At 34.0% G+C, this 19,006-nt stretch overlaps 3 protein-coding genes across 3 annotated transcripts; 2 read left to right on the forward strand and 1 right to left on the reverse strand.

The window, feature by feature from the left end:
- The first annotated feature begins 53 nt into the window (after window positions 1-53).
- On the forward strand, window positions 54-10,059 carry chp (leucine rich repeat containing G protein-coupled receptor chaoptin). The gene is made up of 17 exons (XM_018509776.1): window positions 54-445; window positions 1,057-1,345; window positions 1,652-1,822; window positions 2,381-2,856; window positions 3,026-3,245; window positions 3,316-3,623; window positions 4,075-4,299; window positions 4,353-4,574; window positions 4,824-4,992; window positions 5,220-5,752; window positions 6,826-7,214; window positions 7,374-7,494; window positions 8,299-8,583; window positions 8,664-8,789; window positions 8,856-8,969; window positions 9,256-9,491; window positions 9,761-10,059. The coding sequence occupies exons 1-17, from the start codon at window positions 443-445 to the stop codon at window positions 10,041-10,043; spliced, it is 4,170 nt and encodes a 1,389-aa protein (XP_018365278.1). The 5' UTR covers window positions 54-442; the 3' UTR covers window positions 10,044-10,059.
- Window positions 10,060-10,240: 181 nt separating this feature from the next.
- LOC108762690 (uncharacterized) lies at window positions 10,241-11,724 on the reverse strand. The gene is made up of 4 exons (XM_018509802.1): window positions 11,487-11,724; window positions 11,161-11,410; window positions 10,552-10,766; window positions 10,241-10,466 (listed from the first exon to the last, which is right to left on the reverse strand). Exons 1-4 carry the CDS (start codon window positions 11,628-11,630, stop codon window positions 10,257-10,259), a joined length of 819 nt encoding a protein of 272 aa, XP_018365304.1. The 5' UTR covers window positions 11,631-11,724; the 3' UTR covers window positions 10,241-10,256.
- Window positions 11,725-15,468: 3,744 nt separating this feature from the next.
- SmB (small ribonucleoprotein particle protein SmB) lies at window positions 15,469-17,420 on the forward strand. The gene is made up of 3 exons (XM_018509790.1): window positions 15,469-15,573; window positions 16,149-16,683; window positions 17,155-17,420. The coding sequence occupies exons 1-3, from the start codon at window positions 15,571-15,573 to the stop codon at window positions 17,265-17,267; spliced, it is 651 nt and encodes a 216-aa protein (XP_018365292.1). The 5' UTR covers window positions 15,469-15,570; the 3' UTR covers window positions 17,268-17,420.
- Window positions 17,421-19,006: the final 1,586 nt, after the last annotated feature.

The following is a 19,006-nucleotide window of genomic DNA, read 5'->3' on the forward strand; positions in this document are numbered from 1 at the left end:
CTGTTTTAACTACGATACTTTCTATCAATCTCCTATCCATTCTTATATCACTGCGCTGCTATATCTAAATGAAAAAGGTGAAATTGAAGCTTTTATGCAAAAATTCGAAATAATATCGGAATGTCAAAATTGAATGCTATCGTAGTGGTCGCGAAACTGTTATTCTGATTGTGCGGTTTAAATATACTTACAGACATCAACGAGTGGATTTTTAAATGACATTATGCGCACAATTTTATTCGATCGCTGTCTAATGGAATATAATGTTCATAATTGGGTAAAGAGAAGCACTGGGACTGTCAGCGTGCACGCGAAGCCCTATCGCGCGAACAACGGCGATCGAATGTGTCTGACCACCGCGTATGATCAGTTAGTGTTTGTTGTTCGATGTTGGCGAAGGAATACAATATACGGAAAGAAGCAGAGGACAATATAAAAGAGCATGGTAAAATTCCTATTTATAACTCGTCTGCGAATGTAGCCTTCATTAATCATAGTACAACTATTGAAGACTTCGGCAGTACTTTGCATAAGGAATAATCATTATTAAAAACAAGGAGATAAAGTGTATTGTTTTGAGAGTTTAAAAGGATGATATCTTTCTTGTATGAGAGATTATAAAAACACAATAAGATTTTTATATAAGGAAAGTTTATTGAACTTTCGAAGCAAGAAAAGTGAAATGGATGGCAAAGTTATGATAGATTGTCACAATTGAATAATTATAATAATTAAAATTATACACACAATGTTTGACGTGAACTGACGCTTAGAAACCCAATCTTCAAGCATTCAAAATGATAATGATAATTGTAATAATGATTTGTTTAATGTGATTAATTGTGCAAATTACAGGTATTTCTAATAATTCGTATAATATTGAGGCAACGCGTGTCAATACATTTACTCATCGTATTATTTTTAAATAATTATTAATGTTTGGAGAACTTTACGTATATTTGGATAGAGGTTTTACTTATAACAAGAAAGAGTTTCTGTTCCTACACGATGTCACCTTCGAAACGAATCCAATATGCGGAATCGATGAAATTGCAGAAGCTCTTTACTTTGGTGAAGGTCGCGTACGCTATGCTGGTGATCACCCTGTTGCTGATGATGTGGGCGTCCATGGCGCGGATGCACGAGCTACCGGTCCACTATCCACCGTGTTTCTTTAATCCGCTTTGCACTTGTTCGAAAGCCATGCCGGATCTTGGCAGAGTGGCGTGTTACAGTGTACCGATGCCACGAATACCGCAGGCGATTAATTCATCTAAAATGTATATGCTGCAACTGGAGAACAACGGGCTGAGATTTCTGCAGCCACAGTATCTTATGAATACTGGTATTTGATTGAACTAATTAATATTACGATGGAATGAAGAATCACAGATTACATATCTTATCTAGTGTTATCTTTTTTTTTTCAATTTTCATTACAAATCATATTTTTACATAATTTAAAAGCAGCATTTTTACTTTAATAAAATATTTATACGCATGGATTTTTTATTTTTTAAAATAACATTGAAATAAATGTTTTATTATTATTTAAAATATTAAATGTATTTTTAGTTGTAAAAATTTGACCCACATGTAAAGAATACGTGATGTTTTTTTCCAAAATAATGTAATGTTTTATATATTTTAGGTCTCTACCAACTACAGATTAAGCATAATCCTCTGGCGGATATTCCGGAAGAAGCCTTTCTAGGTCTTGAAAGATCATTATCGATGCTCGACTTGTCCTACAATCAACTCGCAAACATACCGAGCAAATCATTTAGACATTTACAAAAACTGGAAGTTCTCGAACTCACAGGTATTCGCTATCGCTTTTACCGAAATAAATCAAATATAATTGTACCAAATTATAGTTTTGAAAAATCTATTGACACTTATAATCTAAAAGCATGATGTCATATAGAAGATTACTAAAGTTTGTAATAATTAAGAGTCCGGATTATCCACCGACCGACGTATCGATTCGAGTCAACCGTAGCGAGTTCTTCACGATTCTCCCTACTGCCACTCGCCCAAAGCCGTGGCGAGGGACAACGCCACGACGCTGGAGAATGAGGTGTAGTGGGTATAACTAGCTACAGTTGACACGATCTCGGAACTTTAATCCAGGCTCTAGTAATAATTTTACATATAATCTTAATTGATTAAGTTTAAATAAAAATGTATTGAATTTCTTAGCATCTAATGATAAGAGAGAAATTAATCAGAATATTTATTTAAATTGAATACAAGAGAGTATTACTATTTATAATAGCTATATTATTATTTGTAATAGCTTTAAAAATATTATACAGAAAAATTTATGTAACATAAGTTGAAAAGTGTAATATTATCACATGCATAATTTTGTATGGAGGCAACAAGATATCTCGCATTGTGCCGAAGAATTGGCGTGGTTTGGAGAACTCTTTACAAACTCTACGTTTGGGGAAAAATGCGATTGAGAAATTGCCAGCCGATGCCTTCGTTAGTCTCACGTATTTAGAGATCCTTGATCTTCGAGAAAATAGTTTGAAAGAGATCGATCCTTCGGTATTCAGAGATGGGATGGCTCACCTGACACACTTTTATTTGAATGACAATCAACTGACATACGTGCCGTATATCCAATTATTTTCATTAAAACGTATGAAGGTCCTTGATCTCAGTTACAACAAGATATCAAAAATGCTGCACGCTCAACAGGAACCGGAGGTCAGGGGTATACAGATGTCTTTGGATGTGTTGCAACTGGATTATAATCAGATAAAAACTCTCGCATCCGGTGATTTTCAACATTTTTACAAGGTCAACCGCACATATCTTAGAGGCAATCCCTTGATGACTATCGAGGTGATGATAAAAATTATATATAATTTGATAAGATTTAAATTAAACACATCACGAAAAGTTGAGAAAGAATATTTAGAAATACCTAAGAAATTAAGATCTTATATTGATAGATAGTATCTATTGAATAATAGCATTGATAGTTATATATATCGAATATTTGCAATTAAAGGAGGGTACGTTCAAAGATTCACGCATTCGTGAGCTATATTTGAGCGATTGCGATTTGCTGGAGATCAACTCGGCCAACTTAGCCGGCTTGGAATCGTCGCTCGAGTTATTGGACGTGTCAGGAAATAATATAACTATGCTTCCTAATCGTCTATTTCAAGAATTCGATCTCCTGCATACGCTTATCTTCCGCGAGAATCGTATCAACACATTTTCGCCAAGTAAATAGCGCATATTTTTTGCAATTGGTGGACACAAAACAAGCATGATCCTCACGATGTGTACTTTCAGCTGAAGTTTTTAGTGGCTTCCAATATTTGTATAATTTGGATCTCAGCGGCAAGCAGAACGGCATGATTTCCCTTCAAGACCTACGACAAATGAGAAATTTGCGTTTCCTCTCGATCTCCCGAATGCCACAGGCAATCTTATCGGCGAATGATTTTCTAGAATTTGGTATGGACATCAAAGAATTACGGATAATTAATAGTAATCTGAACACGATCAAAAATCACGCTTTCATGCACGTTCGCGGAATCAAGTATCTTGATTTTTCTGAAAACTCGATATCGACTATAGATGATGATGCTTTTTCGGAGGTAAATTTTTTTATTCCGCTTATTAAATTTTCTTAGCTTGAACTTAATATCCCATACAGCACAGAATTTGCAGCAATATCGCTGCAAAATCTCTGCAATATTGCTGCAACATGCAATGGTGCTGCAATGTTGCAGCAGTGTTGCTGCAACTTTTGTGCAACTTTGTGCTATAGGAGTAAGTTAGAGGCATTAAATCTTTATAAAAGTTAATTTGTGACATTAAGACCGGTGTTCATAATTAATTCTTATTTTAAGATCGTTTTAATTAATGTCTTAAAATGCAATACGGCTCTGGCTCTGGCTTATGACATCTTAAGATGTCACCATGCTTAACTTGGTCTTAAATATAAGAATCAACTATGAATACCGACCTAAATGTTACTATGTGTAATAAGAAAATTATATAAACAATACAAAGTTGCCTAATTTTTTTTTGAAACTTTACATATAGGTGGGCTATTCTCTTTTAACATTAAGGATGTCTCATGGTCTCTCCTCCTCAATTTCTGAAATACCAAATCGGCCATTTAAATCGTTAAGGAATTTGCAGCATCTTGACCTTAGCAATAACAAGATACGATCTTTATCTGCTACATCTTTTCATTTTTTAAATAGGATAAAACGCATTGAGCTTCAGGATAATGAAATTGATAGTATACTGAAGGGTACCTTTCAGGTAAGTTGCTTTATATGACATGTATCTTATATGACAAAAAATTATTTAATTAGGGTGAAATCCATTCAACGCTAGAAGAAATCAACTTCGCTTTTAATCAAGTGAGGGATTTGCAAACTCATACATTCATTGATTTGTCGGCTTTAATGACAATTAATCTGGAGGACAATACCATCGAGAGGATCGAAAGACGAGCCTTTATAAATATGAACCGACTTAAATATATCAATCTGCGCGGCAACAAGATTAGAGACATCACCGATGAAGCCTTTCAAGTAATTTAATACATGCATACAGGCTAAATCTTTGTTAAATTAAAACCAATTTAGAATTAATTAAAAATAAAGATTCTGCCATTTGGATTTTTAAATATTAATGCAATTAAAATTATAATTTTTATTAAAAAATAATTCTAAACGTTAATTATTTTGTATTCGTTCTAAATAAAAATTCAGTGATAAATTAATGGTTTGAAAAGAATACTTTTATAATAATATACATTATTGATGAATATACTGTTTTAGAATTTACCAGATCTTGAGTTTCTTGATCTCGCATATAACAATCTTAATGAATTTGACTTCGCCTCATTCGATCAAGTGGGTACATTATCATCATTCAAAGTCAACGTTAGTCATAATGAAATTTCAAGATTATGGGTAAATAGCACCTCTTTCACACCTTCATCTGTCGGTGAGTTTACAGTCTTCATGTTTAATAAATTTCAAAAGAAATATTAACTTTTTGATTTAGAAATTATAAATAATGAATATAAAATTTAATTTTGAATCATTCGTTTTGTTTTATTTTATTTAAACTATTTAATATTATTTACTTTTCTTTATTTATTAAACTGATTTTATTTATAGCTATCATTATTTTTAAACTGATATTCTTAATTTCCACATTTCTACTTTTAGTTGGTGGTAATGTGCAATCGAACATCAAAGTTCTGGATTTGAGTTACAATAATATCTCCGATATTGCGAAATATTATTTCAAGCCGGTCGAGTACTCACTCACTCATCTGTATCTGTCAAACAATCAATTAAGAAACATCACTCAGGATGTCTTTGGCAATATGGCTCACTTGCAATGGCTCGACCTGAGACATAATGAGCTGATAGAAATATATTTTGATTGCTTGAAGAACACGAACAACTTGCAAGTGTTACTTTTCTCCTGGAACGAAATCACGGACATCCCAGCGGAGACTCTAAGATCCTTGAAGAAACTGCGCATCGTGGATTTGTCTCATAACAAACTGAGAACACTGCCAGACAACATGTTTACTGACTCTGATATAGAGAGTCTTGATCTCTCGCACAATCAATTCACGAGACTGCCCGTCAAAAGTATGTCAGTGACTTCCACTGCAAATTTGGCAAATTTGGATATGTCTTGGAACATTCTATCGGGGATTCACACCACCGACACGATATTCAGACTTAGAGTAAGTTTATTACTCTGAGAACTCTAAGATAGCTAATTGTTTTTTATTAACTATGTCGTTTAATTGTTTACTGCTAAGTAATTATATTATAGATTATATATATATAGGGTGCGACAGCATAACTTCCTTTTTTAAAATGCGCGCCATTCAGTGGGTTGATGTCGTAGCGGAGCGCTAGTGGTCTCAGGCTGGATTCCCATGAGGTGTATTTATCGCGTATCGCGTAACCGCGTAACCAATCAGAAGCGATCCGCTGTTGTGGTTTCGCGTTTTACTGATTATTGATTGGTTACGCGGTTACGCGATACGCGGCAAACACGCTTCATGGGACTCCACCCTCGTTCGAGAGGCGGGGCTATAAAGTTTTGTGTCGACACAGTTCAGTCGCCATCATGCGTTGGAACAATGAGGAGCGTGCTTTTGCCGTTGAGGCCTACTTTTCGAGCGGATGTTCTGTGATCGCAACCCAGCGCGCCTTTCGGAATCGCTTTAATTTAGCCCCGTTGGCCCCTGTCCCGGATCGGAAATCAATTGTTACGTGGGTTACTACGTTCAGACAAACTGCAAATGCGACAAGACGAAGAACTGGAGTCCCTCGGCCCATTAGATCACCTGAAAACATTGAGGCAGTGAGAGCTTCAATGTTGCGATCACCACAGCGTTCTGCGCGCAAACATGCGTCTGCCCTTGGACTTTCCGATCGTTCTGTGAGGAGAATTCTTCATGATGATCTTCATTTCCATCCTTACAAGATGGCGATCGCGCATGAACTTTCTGAACGTGACTTCAATTCTCGTCTGAACGCGTGTGAGGTTCTTCTCGAAGTCGTTCCTGAGGACGCTATTGTTTTTTTTAGTGATGAAGCCCATTTTCATTTGTGTGAATCCGTCAACAAACAAAACATGCGCTACTGGGACACCAATCCTTGACAATTGCATCAAATGCCTTTGCATTCATCTAAAGTTACAGTGTGGTGTGCAATTTCCTCAGCTGGAATTATTGGTCTCTGGTTCTTTGAGGAAAATGAAGTCACAGTGACAGTGAATTCGGACCGGTATCTAAACATGTTACAGGAATTTCTTTTTCCACGGCTAGATGAGTTGGACTTAGGGGACATTTGGTTCCAACAAGATGGTGCAACGGCACACACTTCAAGAGCATCGATGGCTGTTTTGAGGGAACACTTCCCAGAGCGCCTCATCTCAATTAGGGGCGATTTGGAGTGGCCGGCCCACTCTCCCGATTTGACCCCTTGTGATTTTTTTCTATGGGGTTTTTTGAAATCCCGTGTTTATGTGAACCGTCCAAGGACTCTACAAGATTTGAAGACCAACATCCAGGAAGAAATTGCCAACATAACGCCTGCTATGCTGGCAAAAGTCATGACAAACACCAGAAATCGGTTTACTCAATGTATGGAGAATGAGGGACGTCACCTATCTGATTTGATCTTCAAAACTATGTAAAACAAAACTTTAGGCATGCGCCTACATTATAAAAAACAAATAAAAATGTTCTGATTCATACAATGGGTTTTATTAAGTTTTGAAAAAAGGAAGTTATGCTGCCGCACCCTGTACAAAGCCTGAAGCTTTTCCTTCTCTATTATTTCCTGCCTCAGCCTGTCCTCAAGATTGGTCCATTTAGACAGGATGAACTTAATGGCTGACCTACTGATCATATTATTCTCGTTAAAGAGGAAACTTCTGTATCTCGGTCTGAGCAATATTTCTCTCTTAAGTGTAAGTATTTTAAACAATATCTTTATTTTAGACCGTATATATGTGAGAAACACAATCAATACTATAAATTTGAAATGCCTATTACGGTCGAAGCTGGATCTTTGTTGCTTAAATAATTCAATCTTGAATTACTGATATTTACTATATATGTACTTGCATATATACCATATTCCTCGGTGGTCTAATGACTTAGAATGCTCGTATGGAATACAAGAGATCCAGGTTCAAGTCCCGGCCGAGGTAATATTTTTCGCAATAAAATTACTATATATGTACTTGCATATATACCATATTCCTCGGTGGTCTAATGACTTAGAACGCTCGTATGGAATACAAGAGATCCAGGTTCAAGTCCCGGCCGAGGTAATATTTTTCGCAATAAAATCGCAGTTTGTGTGTGTGTGTGAAAAAACTACAATATGGTATATATGCAAGTACATATATAGTATATATTAGTAATTCAAGATTAAATTATTTAAACATCTTCATAATACATGATGCTTGATGGTAGCATCAAATTATTAAATTGCTTATCAATTTAATTCGCGATTGCTAGAGTAGTTTTAATTGCGTTTATTTAGTCCGGAAAAACAATTCGGCGCGCAGTTTGTGTGTGTGTGTGAAAAACCTACAATATGGTATATATGCAAGTACATATATAGTATATATTAGTAATTCAAGATTAAATTATTTAAGCAACGAAGATCCAGCTTCGATCGTAATAGGCATTTCAAATGTTTAGTATTGTAAGTATTTTATTATGCAAAAAGCGTATAAAACAGTAGTATGTAATACGTAATGTAGATTCCAGAGTTGCCTCTAAGACGATTGCAAACTTTAAATCTGGCATATAACGGGTTGGCATCGATTTCTCCGGAAATGTCGTCCAATCTTACATCTCTTCATTATTTAGATTTAAGTTATAATGATTTAACAGTGGTACCCTTGATTACTCACACATTACCGGAATTAAAAACCTTCAATTTGGCGAACAATCCCATTACTGCTATTACAAATACTAGTTTTCTTGGTGTGGCTGATAGTCTCGAAGAGCTCGATATACGAAAACTCAGTCTGTCAATCTTTGAGGTAAGATTGTATTTATATTTCGAATTTGCATGTCACAAATTTTGCAAGATCTCGTCATAGACACGAGTCGATTTTTCTAGGCAGGAGCACTTTGCAAAGCTACCAAACTCCGCAAACTATACATTACTGCGTACAATAGTATAAAGAATTTCAACTTTCCCAACATCCTAAAATATAACCACGGTTTAAAACATTTGCTCATTGATGTGAGTACTGGATGAATAGTGTACGTATAAAAATTAGATTTACTGAACATATAATATTTGTAATAGATTCAAAATGACACCAATCTAGAGAAAGAAATGAGAGGGAAATTGCCTTACAAATTATACAACATTACGTTGACTGGTAAAGCTTTGAAGACTATACATCCAGAGATACTACACGTAAGTTTTCGTTTTTTAACTCATAGTTAAAAGATTTTTGTGAAATCTCTGATGCATTTTTTCATGATTGTATTTTTTATTTAAACGAAAATTTAACTTTGGATAAAAATAATTTTGACTCAGAATTAGTTAACTTATTAAATTTTATTTAATTTTTATGAGAACTATTTGTAATAACTGTATATATTATCGTAAAATTCAAATTTTAATAAAAATAATTAGTAGTTATGAATTTTATATTAAAAAATGTTAACTATTATTAAATATACATTGAGTAACTTTTTAGGGTGTGCGAAATCCCCATCTTCACTTCAGTTTATACAATACCAGCGTGGCGATTGTGCCGCGAGAAATATTTAGAAACGCTCAGCGTGTGCGTAATGTAACCGTGGAAATCCGCAATAGCGATATACGATCATTGCATAATCCATCATCCAGTTATAAACCGGGAGTACCAGGCCAGCGGTTTCTCATGAAACTTCGATTAGCGGATAGTCATATCAATTGCGATTGCGATATTGGGTATGGTACAATAAAATCAAATTGTTATAGTAAAAGACTTGAACATTGAATATAAATTTAAAAGAAACAAAGCGTATAGTAAACTGTAATATCATTATTTCAAAATATGGCGATACAAAAGACAAATTAATATTTTTACTTGATTTTAAAATTTATAAAGTTTTATTGTTTTATTCTTTTTGTAACTTAATTCTTTATTATATGCTGATTTGCAAAATATTAATTGATCTCCTAAGATTAATGAGCAATAATAATTTCTTTTTGCATAGATGGATAGAAATATGGCAAAGGAAGCACAGACAATATCAAGAGGACCAATGTATTTCTTACGACGAATTCCATAATTTCGAGCGAGAGGAGGTCGACGAATTTAATTGTTGGGACAATGGTTGGGATGACGATATCCGCGAGACGTTCTGTCTGAACAAAAACAACGTATCATTGTCAAATTTATTAAAAACGGAGCTGGAATGTGGATGGGCCATGGCAAGCACTATCGAGCTGAACACTATTTTCTTGGTGTTTTCAGTCATTTTAGCTGCTGTTTATTAAGCATCTTTTTCTCAATTTCATTGCCTTCTAGTCAGTCCTCAAACTGATTTGGGAATTTTATCATATAATAAGGTATTGTAAAGAAATGATTAACAAAGATTGTTATGTGTGCTCATAAATTTGTACAAAGAAAGATTAAATCGCAATTAAAGAATTTCTGTAAGGGTGACACTATCATAATTTTATTCGCCTTTTACAATATAATGCTGCATTTTAATTGCGCATTACAAATTTAGTTGCAATACCAATTGCCATGTGTACAATTGGCAAAACGATAAAGTCAAGTATAAATATAAGGCAAACGTACACACTGAGCAATTGTATGATGAAAATTGTGAGTTTCACAACTATTTGCTGAATATTCTTAGTTCTTCGTATATCGATTATCTTGTCTAATACGAATCTCAATATGAAAGAAAACATCTGGAATGTTTTAAGAGATACACGCTTAATCCTTTACTTTCGATTCGCTGACATAGAGGATTTAGAAAAGCGCTTATATAATCACCTGAATAACAGGAACAATATTAATGATCATGTATATCAGTCCCAACAAAGATCGTGCCGTAGCCTGAGCCATTACTACAATCAAGGCAGCGAAGGAATATTCGGTACGTGGTGTACCACAAGATTCCTGATAGGTAGCTAAATACTCTCGACAATTGGAGAGAATGCTTTGTTTTGCTCTTCCTTCCTGGGGCTCGTCCTCTTTGAAAACATTTTCTACAATGTTACAACATAATTCGATTACCTAGTGTTTGATTTGTACTTTTAAAAAAATATTTCTTATGTGCACATTATGTCAACTTACATCAAAATTTTTTTTTAATTGTATCAATATAAGATTTTAATTACATGTGTTTAGCACAAGAATTGGTGTTACAAACAAAATTTTTATTACATGAAGATTTGTAATATCCGAATAAGTAACAAATAAAGGAATTTAATGATTACTTACTACTTGATTAACATAATTACCACAAATTATGATTATCATGACTTTATTAAATAATCGATGATTACTAATATGTAATGAATTACTAATATGTAATTATAAATAATGATTACTAATATGTAATGAAGTAATACTGTTATCGTATGAAGGTGTTATATTTACCTAATGTGTGACCAGATTTTCGATAATTCATATGATTGGTAATAGAAATACTATATGGATTTTTGTACTTCCACGAAACATATTCAAGTTGTTGAATCATATTGCTTTTAGATGTGGATGTATCATATTTCCCGATATCTAAATTTTCAGTCTCGCTTAATGTATGCGGAACTTCATTCGCATTGATCATGCCTATTGAAGATTGGAAAGACAAATTGTCTCCGCTAGAACACTTCGGCTCATCCAAAATCTTAGATAAAAATTAAATTCGCGTATTATTATCTTGCATAATAGATTTTTTAATACTACACGATATTCCTTTTTACTTTTCTGTACAAGCTAGAATTGTCTGCTCGTTGAGATTGTTCATGTTTAACGATAGGATTAATGGTGTTCAATTTGCAAGGAGCAGCTAAAACTTGAACAGTTTGCTTTCCTTCGACACGCATACTTGCGCCATTTACGTACATTATTTATAATATTTAAAGTTACATAAAAATTGACAGAGAGTGACAACGAAGCCGAATGGATTTTTCATTGAGCTTATCGAACATTCATCTTTCTATAGATCGTGAATACAGCACATTTACGCGAAAAATGTGAAATTACCGTGGAAGTTATTTTTTGGGCTGCAACGATACTTGCATTTTTATATTTTTTATATTTTTTATATTTTTTTTTAACAACTAAAATTTTATCTAAAAAAGTATTCGTATTTAGCATTAAACATTTGTGAATTTCTGAATCTAATAGCGTTTTTGGCCCGATCGGGTTTGCACCAATCTTGGTTGGATTAATCCTTCCTATTGGTTGACGTCACCCGCTCTACCAATAGGAGAGCACAAAACGCCATTGGGAAGGCTCCGATTGCACACATTGCATGTTGTACACATACGTCGCTAATTGGCTAATTTAAAAATAAAATATTCTCATTGAGAAAGCAGTGAAAAATTACTAGACACCAGCTGATATGAATGGTGTGTGCAATCGGAATTGTAGACAAACGGGATCCTCCCATGTAATATACATATTATCTTGGATTTTGAACGAACTCTGATTAATTTATTTAGCAATTAATTTAATTGGCAGAATCATTTATGAAGCAAAACTTCTATTTATAGTATAATTGCACGTATCGAAACTGAAAATTAATAATTCTATACATATGTTAACAACATGGTATATAAAACTGAATTACTGATTAATTATAAATTAATTAATTGAAATGCTCTAAAACTGAAATAATCACATAAATTAAAATCTACAAAAATATCAGATTCTACAGTAGTGATAGTTTCTTTAGTTTTCGTATTTTCATTACTAATTATAATTAATATATTAATAACATTATTATATTATATGATATATTATTTATTTTTAATTATATATATATATATATACATAATTTTATATATAGTTGTATATTTGTATCACAAAATACTTCATGACCAAACCAAAGAGAGGACGCGAGGGTCTCTTTTCAGTAACCGCAAAATGCCGCTAAAGTCACTAGGGCTACGTTCCAAAACGTCTTCTCCGAGAAAGGTTTTACTCTATATGCTATAGTATACATCACGTGTACTATATATTTGTATTTTCAAAAATATGTGGTAAAAATTTCAAGTCAAAATTCGAAAAATTGATCGAGTTACAGCCTGTTGAAGAGTCAGGTAGCCTCCTTTCGGAGCACGAAGACGGAGCTTACCTTCTGTATAAAAAGTACCGGAAAATTGTCATTTAAATGAACCGCGGAAGAGGTAACGGTAAAATGTTTTTTTTTTTTTAGGTTGGCAATTTCTCCCCGAGGGCCAAACAGTCAATAAAGACTATTATTTAAGTGTCTTGAGGCGTTTACGCGAAAATATCCGGCGAAAAAGGCCCGAATTGTGGCGAGACAATTCGTGGATTTTACACGACGACAATGCGTCGGCGCACAGAGCCACGATTGTGGCCGATTACAAGGCCAAAAACTCGGTCAATTCTATCGACCATCCACCGTATTCGCCTGATTTGGCACCGTGCGACTTCTTTCTTTTCCCGAAACTGAAATTGCCACTCCGTGGTACTCGTTTTTCATCGATTGATGACATCAAACGGAATTCGCAGCGTGTCCTGAAGGCCATACCAGAATCGGCCTACCAGAAGTGCATGGAAGATTGGTTTCGCCGTTTTCACATGTGCATTGCAAACGATGGGGATTACTTTGAAGGCGACAAAATAAATTTTGATGAATAAATAAAATATTCTGTGTTTTTTTTAACGATTCCCGGTACTTTTTATACAGAAGGCCTTTTGCGCGTCGTCCCCTTTTGTTTGGGTCTTTGCAGCTGCTCTATTATTCTTTTGTCATATTTCTACCACCGTTAGCCAGGTCATTCTCTCTATTTTTATTTCAGTATACTTCGAAACTGAAGTGGAAGGACGTTCTTCAAGTTTTCGATTATTTAAAATTATTTTTTAGTTTTGCATCATGTTCGTTAATACGAAAGGAAGTAAAGCAAGTAGTGTGCGGCCTGGACATAAATCTAAGAAAAGAAAATTTTATGGAAATCGACATACAAATGAAACAGAAGTGTCGTTTACTAGTACTTCCGCAAAAAAACTAAAGAATAAAGACGATCTTAAGATTATTTTATTTTTAAATTGGCCAATCAGCGATATACATGTGTGCAATATGCGATGTGTGCAATCGGAGCCTTCCCGAATTATAGTCATTCAAAAAAAAGACATTTTTTTCACGAAAAATTGTTGCAATTATTTATTTATAAAAAAAAAGTTTTCAATATTTTCTCTTTATTCTAGTCTATTTTAGAGAAGCGGTATTTCCGAACATTTTAAGACCAATAAATCATATCGATCGCATGATTTAGGACTTGTACAGAACTTCCACCAATTTAAAAATCAGTGTTTCGAGAAAAACACGTTTAAAGTTTAGGTAGTACAGCCATCGACATCTAGAATGGACCGCCGATGGCAATGGTGGGGGTAGAAAGACGATTAGAGTGAGAGGCAGGAATAATAAGATCGTTCTTTCTCTGTTTACTGTTGTTTCTAACTACTGTTGGATTAACAACAACCAATCAGGCTTCAGTAAACAGAGAAAGAACGATCTTATTATTCCTGCCTCTCACTCAAATCGTCTTTCTACCCCCACCATTGCCATCAGCGGTCCATTCTAGATGTCGATGAGTACAGCTAGTCGATCCTAGAGTCCTAGATTTATCAGAGAGGCGCAACCGGTATGCATTCTGATTTGCCGTTGCAATCTAATAGCATTTTCGGCCCGATCGGGTTTGCACCAACCTGGGGCTCTATTCTTGAAAAGAAATGTATACGAATGTCTAGGGAAATACTATAGTATACGTAACGTATACTGTAGCATTTCCCTAGATTTTCGTATACGTTTCTTTTCAAGAATAGAGCCCCTGGGTTGAATTAATCTTTCCTATTGGTTGACATCACTTGCTCTACCAATAGGAGAGCACAAAACGCCATTAATCCAATCCAGGTTAGTGCAAACCTGGCCGGGCCGAAAACGCTATAACCAATTGCGTGACTTGGCAGCCATTTATAGTACTAGTGACATATTTCTATTTCATTTTATCTTATACATTCTATCTCACATTATCCTATACATCTTATCTTGTTTGACATAGTTAAAAGGCAGTTTCATAGCATGTCGGCCATGTTTATTCTCCTTAGCACCTTTGTCATACTGACTTAAACCCATGACACATACAAGAACGTAAGGCCGTAACACGCAAGCAGTAAGTGAATTGACCAATCACAGCAGAGACCGTAAGGCCAGTAGCGAATCCAATGTAAAGGCTCGTCTACAATACACAGAGTAAGAAGTAAGAGTAAGAAATTGACCAATCACGGTCGAATGTGAGAAGAATAATCGACTGTGATTGGTCAATTTCTTACTCTTACTTTTTACTCCGTGTATTATAGACGGGCCTTTATGATTTCCTTACTGATTATGTCTTACGGACTTACGTTTTTCTATGTGCTCCCGGCTTTAAGTCGGTTGCGCCTCTCTGATGGTTACTGCACACTGGACGCGATGAGCGATGAGCGACGAGCGATATCCAATGAGAGGTTTGCTTTGCGTCGTCACGACGAGAAAAAGCAGAGTTTTTATTGGATATCGCTCGTCGCTCATCGCTCATCGCGTCCAGTGTGCAGTAGCCATGATAAATCTAGGATCTACCGTTGATAGCGTGCTTCCCGAACGCAGCCTTTACCTTATACTATATGTATTTACACCATAGGTACACTTCAGGTACAATTGGGTAGCCATGTTTGGCGGTTTATCTTCTTCATGTTAGAAGAGGTTATGCGGTAAAAGTTCCGTGCGGATTTTTCACAACTAATTTTTGTGCTCTACGTTGAAAACAATCAGCCAAGATGGTAAGCGACAATAATAATCATTATTAATTCTTTATAACGTAATAATCTTTGAAATTTTTCTCTTCTTATGATCCTTTTCAATTTTTTTTGCGTTTGAGGCTTAAACTTGCATTTCTAACCAAACAAAATGTTGGATTAATTTTCTGAGCAAAAGTTTCTAAAATAAATAAAATTAAGATATACTTTATATTAAAAAATGAAGATAATGAATAATCAGTATATATTTAAAAAGTATATATACGACAGATCTTTTCAAAGATAATAACGTCTGTTTATTACGACAAAGTTGAGTACACATTAATGGAGCAAAATTCTGGGACAACTTTTTTTTGTTTAAAATATAGAGTTTTTATTATAAAGCATGTTTTATTTTTAAAACATATTTTATTGTTAATAATATTATTTTGTCAGTATTCATTCAATTTGAGATCTAAATAACATAAATATGTCTAGGAACATATAAGCAAGCATGAGAACTGGATAAATTGTATCTAAATAATTTATTTTTAAATAAATATAAGATTGTTAATATAAAGATATACATATTTTTTAAATAACAAATTATTATTTTTCAGACTATTGGCAAGAATAATAAGATGCTACAGCATATAAACTATAGAGTTAGGATCATCTTACAAGATTCTAGAACATTTATAGGTACATTCAAAGCTTTTGATAAACATATGAATCTAATACTTGGTGATTGTGAGGAATTTCGCAAGATCAAGCCGAAAAATACGAAGCAACCGGAGAGAGAAGAAAAACGTGTGCTGGGCTTTGTGCTTCTACGTGGCGAGAATATTGTTTCCTTGACAGTAGAGGGTCCACCGCCTCCCGAAGAAGGATTGCCTAGAGTACCGATCCCAGGAGCTGCACCAGGACCAGGTATGGCTCGTGCTGCTGGCAGAGGTATGCCCGCAAACGTTGCGGGTGTACCGGCAGGACTTCAGGGACCAGTCAGAGGTGTCGGAGGCCCATCCCAACAAATCATGACACCTGGCAGTAGGGGTCAGGTCTCGGCACCACCTCAAATACATCCTGGTGGTCCACCACGTATGCCAGTCGGTGGACCGCCACCAGGTATGATGGGACCACCAGCTGGAATGATGGGTAAGATTTTTTTACTCTTAAAAAACTCCACAACTTTTGAGATATCGTTATTTTTCCTTCCTCTTAATTTTTTTTATAATCTAAGAATAACTTGAACGATTGTTTCTTCCTTTGCTAAATTTATATTCCAATATTTAGCATACATGGTATTTTAATTTTTTTATTTGATACTTCTTATTAACACATATTTTATAATATATTTAAAAGAAATTTTACGATTTTTTTATTCTTCTATTAAATACAACTATTATAGAATATATATATCTGATATAAATCTAGTATCTTTTTGAGTTCTTCATTAATGAAATTTATAAAAATGGTTCAATGTTATTAGTAGTATTTTATGAGTGTTAATTTAAAAAATTATAACAATTTATATAATTCAGAAATAGTTACGATATATATATATATATATATATGTGTGTGCATGGTGTGTGAGTGTGTGTGTATATACTTTTTGCGATCTTACAGGTATGCCACCCGGAATGCCACCTATAGGACGTGGTGGTCCACCGATGGGACCACCTGGCATGAGAGGTCCCCCTCCAGGTTTGATGCGCGGCGGCCCACCTCGCCCATATTAGTTACTGGATTATTAAAAGATATTTCATAATAATATTGTTACACTTGAACGGACTTGCTCAAGCCAACCCAGCACGGGCGTAACAATATAATTAAGAATAAGAAATTCTTTTGTAATATTAATATACCGTACTCTTCAATCCTTGCAAAATTCTTGTGTGAATGTATAACAGTTTGATAAGATTAATTCACAATAAATAATAAAGTTTGCTCAGATAACATTCATTTTATCTATATTTGGAAACTCGTGTAATCTCTCTTTTAGTTAAATTAATTGATAAAAATAAATTTTTTTTTTTTTATGATTTTGAACAATGGATTCTCTATGTCTCTGGAATAATCTTTCTAACAGCATAATATTATAGTATATCTTCAGCCTAACATAAAGCTCTTTCTAGTATAATAAAAATATTTTTATTTTTTTGCAATTAACTGTAAATATTATTGTATATGTACATAGTTTGCACTAGTATTATCATATATACAAAACAGAGTATCTCTGATTTATTGCATCAGTTTTCATCTATAAATTTTATTCCTAAATAAGAGTATTGCCATTGAGTGGATACTGTACGTGCACGTTTTTTAAAATAATCTTTTACATACAATATTACTCGATAACAAAGCTTTACATCGAATATTAAAATAAAATTCATCTAAGTTAACTGATAATTGATGAAAAATAATTTTTTAAATACTAATTAATCCTTTGCCTTACGATTTAATTTGTGATCACGCGTTTCATTATTAGAAATAAAGTTGTTCGCGCGATAGAACAATAAGTGTCTGGCAATACGTTCAATCTCTCTTTGCCGATCATCTGGAAGCCAATAATACCGTGTAAAAAACTTTCAAACATTATTTTATAAAAAAAAACATCAAATATTCAATAACAATATAAAATTACTTACTTCTTTACACATATATATTTTACATAAATTTTATAATATATAAAATAGAGAACAATATAATAAAAAAAGGTCTTTTCATTGCTTGTAGATATGATTTTATTTTGTAAATGGTTTGCTTCAGTTGTCTCTGTACAGTAGTCCCTGTTCAGTAGTCTCTGTACAATTTTTACCATGAATTCTACTCGTATTTTTTTCTCATATTTATGTAATTCGTATTACGAATCTCACTCAATATAAGGCAAAGGATTAAATTATTTGCTTTAATTTTTCTTTAAGTCATTCTGGTAAAGAATACGTTGTAACGTTTTCTCCGATTGCTATATTTCTCTCTCTAGATTTGGCGCGAAGTTACTGCTACTATCTTTTGATACGAAAAATCTGAGACACTCACAATCAGTACATGCCGAATATACTTAATTGAGAAATGTAATCATCTCAATTTACAATATCAATAAAGATTAGCTGCTTACAAATTCGTACAATAAGAATGTAGGCGAAAGTATTTTGCAACTTGGCGAAAATACTGCATAAACAGTAAAGTCTAAAATACAGTAAAGTCTAAGTACTCTAAGTAATAGAGTACATCGATATTGCAATTCGAAGGGCAGTGTTATTTCATTTACAAAAAATATAGCCTTTTCCTGTTACACTCTCTTAGGTGAGAGCAAATTGTTGCTCTATATGAGCAAGTTTTATTAAAAAATAGCAAAAAACGATACTTCCCTCTTTCGCTATTAATAACTAATACTATCATTAAACTTTTATTAACATTTGCAATTTATTAATGGCGATAGGGTGGAAGAAAGAATGTTATATATCCACCCAACGTC

This window comes from Trachymyrmex cornetzi, unplaced genomic scaffold, assembly GCF_001594075.2.
Source record: "Trachymyrmex cornetzi isolate Tcor2-1 unplaced genomic scaffold, Tcor1.1 scaffold316, whole genome shotgun sequence".
Taxonomy (NCBI): domain Eukaryota; kingdom Metazoa; phylum Arthropoda; class Insecta; order Hymenoptera; family Formicidae; genus Trachymyrmex; species Trachymyrmex cornetzi.

What these genes read in the sequence shown, in the direction of transcription:
- SmB (XM_018509790.1), top strand. An exon ending in ACCACCAGCTGGAATGATGG is followed by an intron (nt 16,684 to 17,154) that starts GTAAGATTTTTT and finishes GCGATCTTACAG; the next exon opens with GTATGCCACCCGGAATGCCA.
- LOC108762690 (XM_018509802.1), bottom strand. Translation starts at nt 11,630, where the DNA reads ATGTACGTAAATGGCGCAAGTATGCGTGTCGAAGGAAAGCAAACTGTT. An exon ending in ATTCTAGCTTGTACAGAAAA is followed by an intron (nt 11,411 to 11,486) that starts GTAAAAAGGAAT and finishes TTTTTATCTAAG; the next exon opens with ATTTTGGATGAGCCGAAGTG. An exon ending in AAAATCTGGTCACACATTAG is followed by an intron (nt 10,767 to 11,160) that starts GTAAATATAACA and finishes GTAACATTGTAG; the next exon opens with AAAATGTTTTCAAAGAGGAC.
- chp (XM_018509776.1), top strand. An exon ending in TATCAACACATTTTCGCCAA is followed by an intron (nt 3,246 to 3,315) that starts GTAAATAGCGCA and finishes GTGTACTTTCAG; the next exon opens with CTGAAGTTTTTAGTGGCTTC. An exon ending in ATGATGATGCTTTTTCGGAG is followed by an intron (nt 3,624 to 4,074) that starts GTAAATTTTTTT and finishes CTTTACATATAG; the next exon opens with GTGGGCTATTCTCTTTTAAC.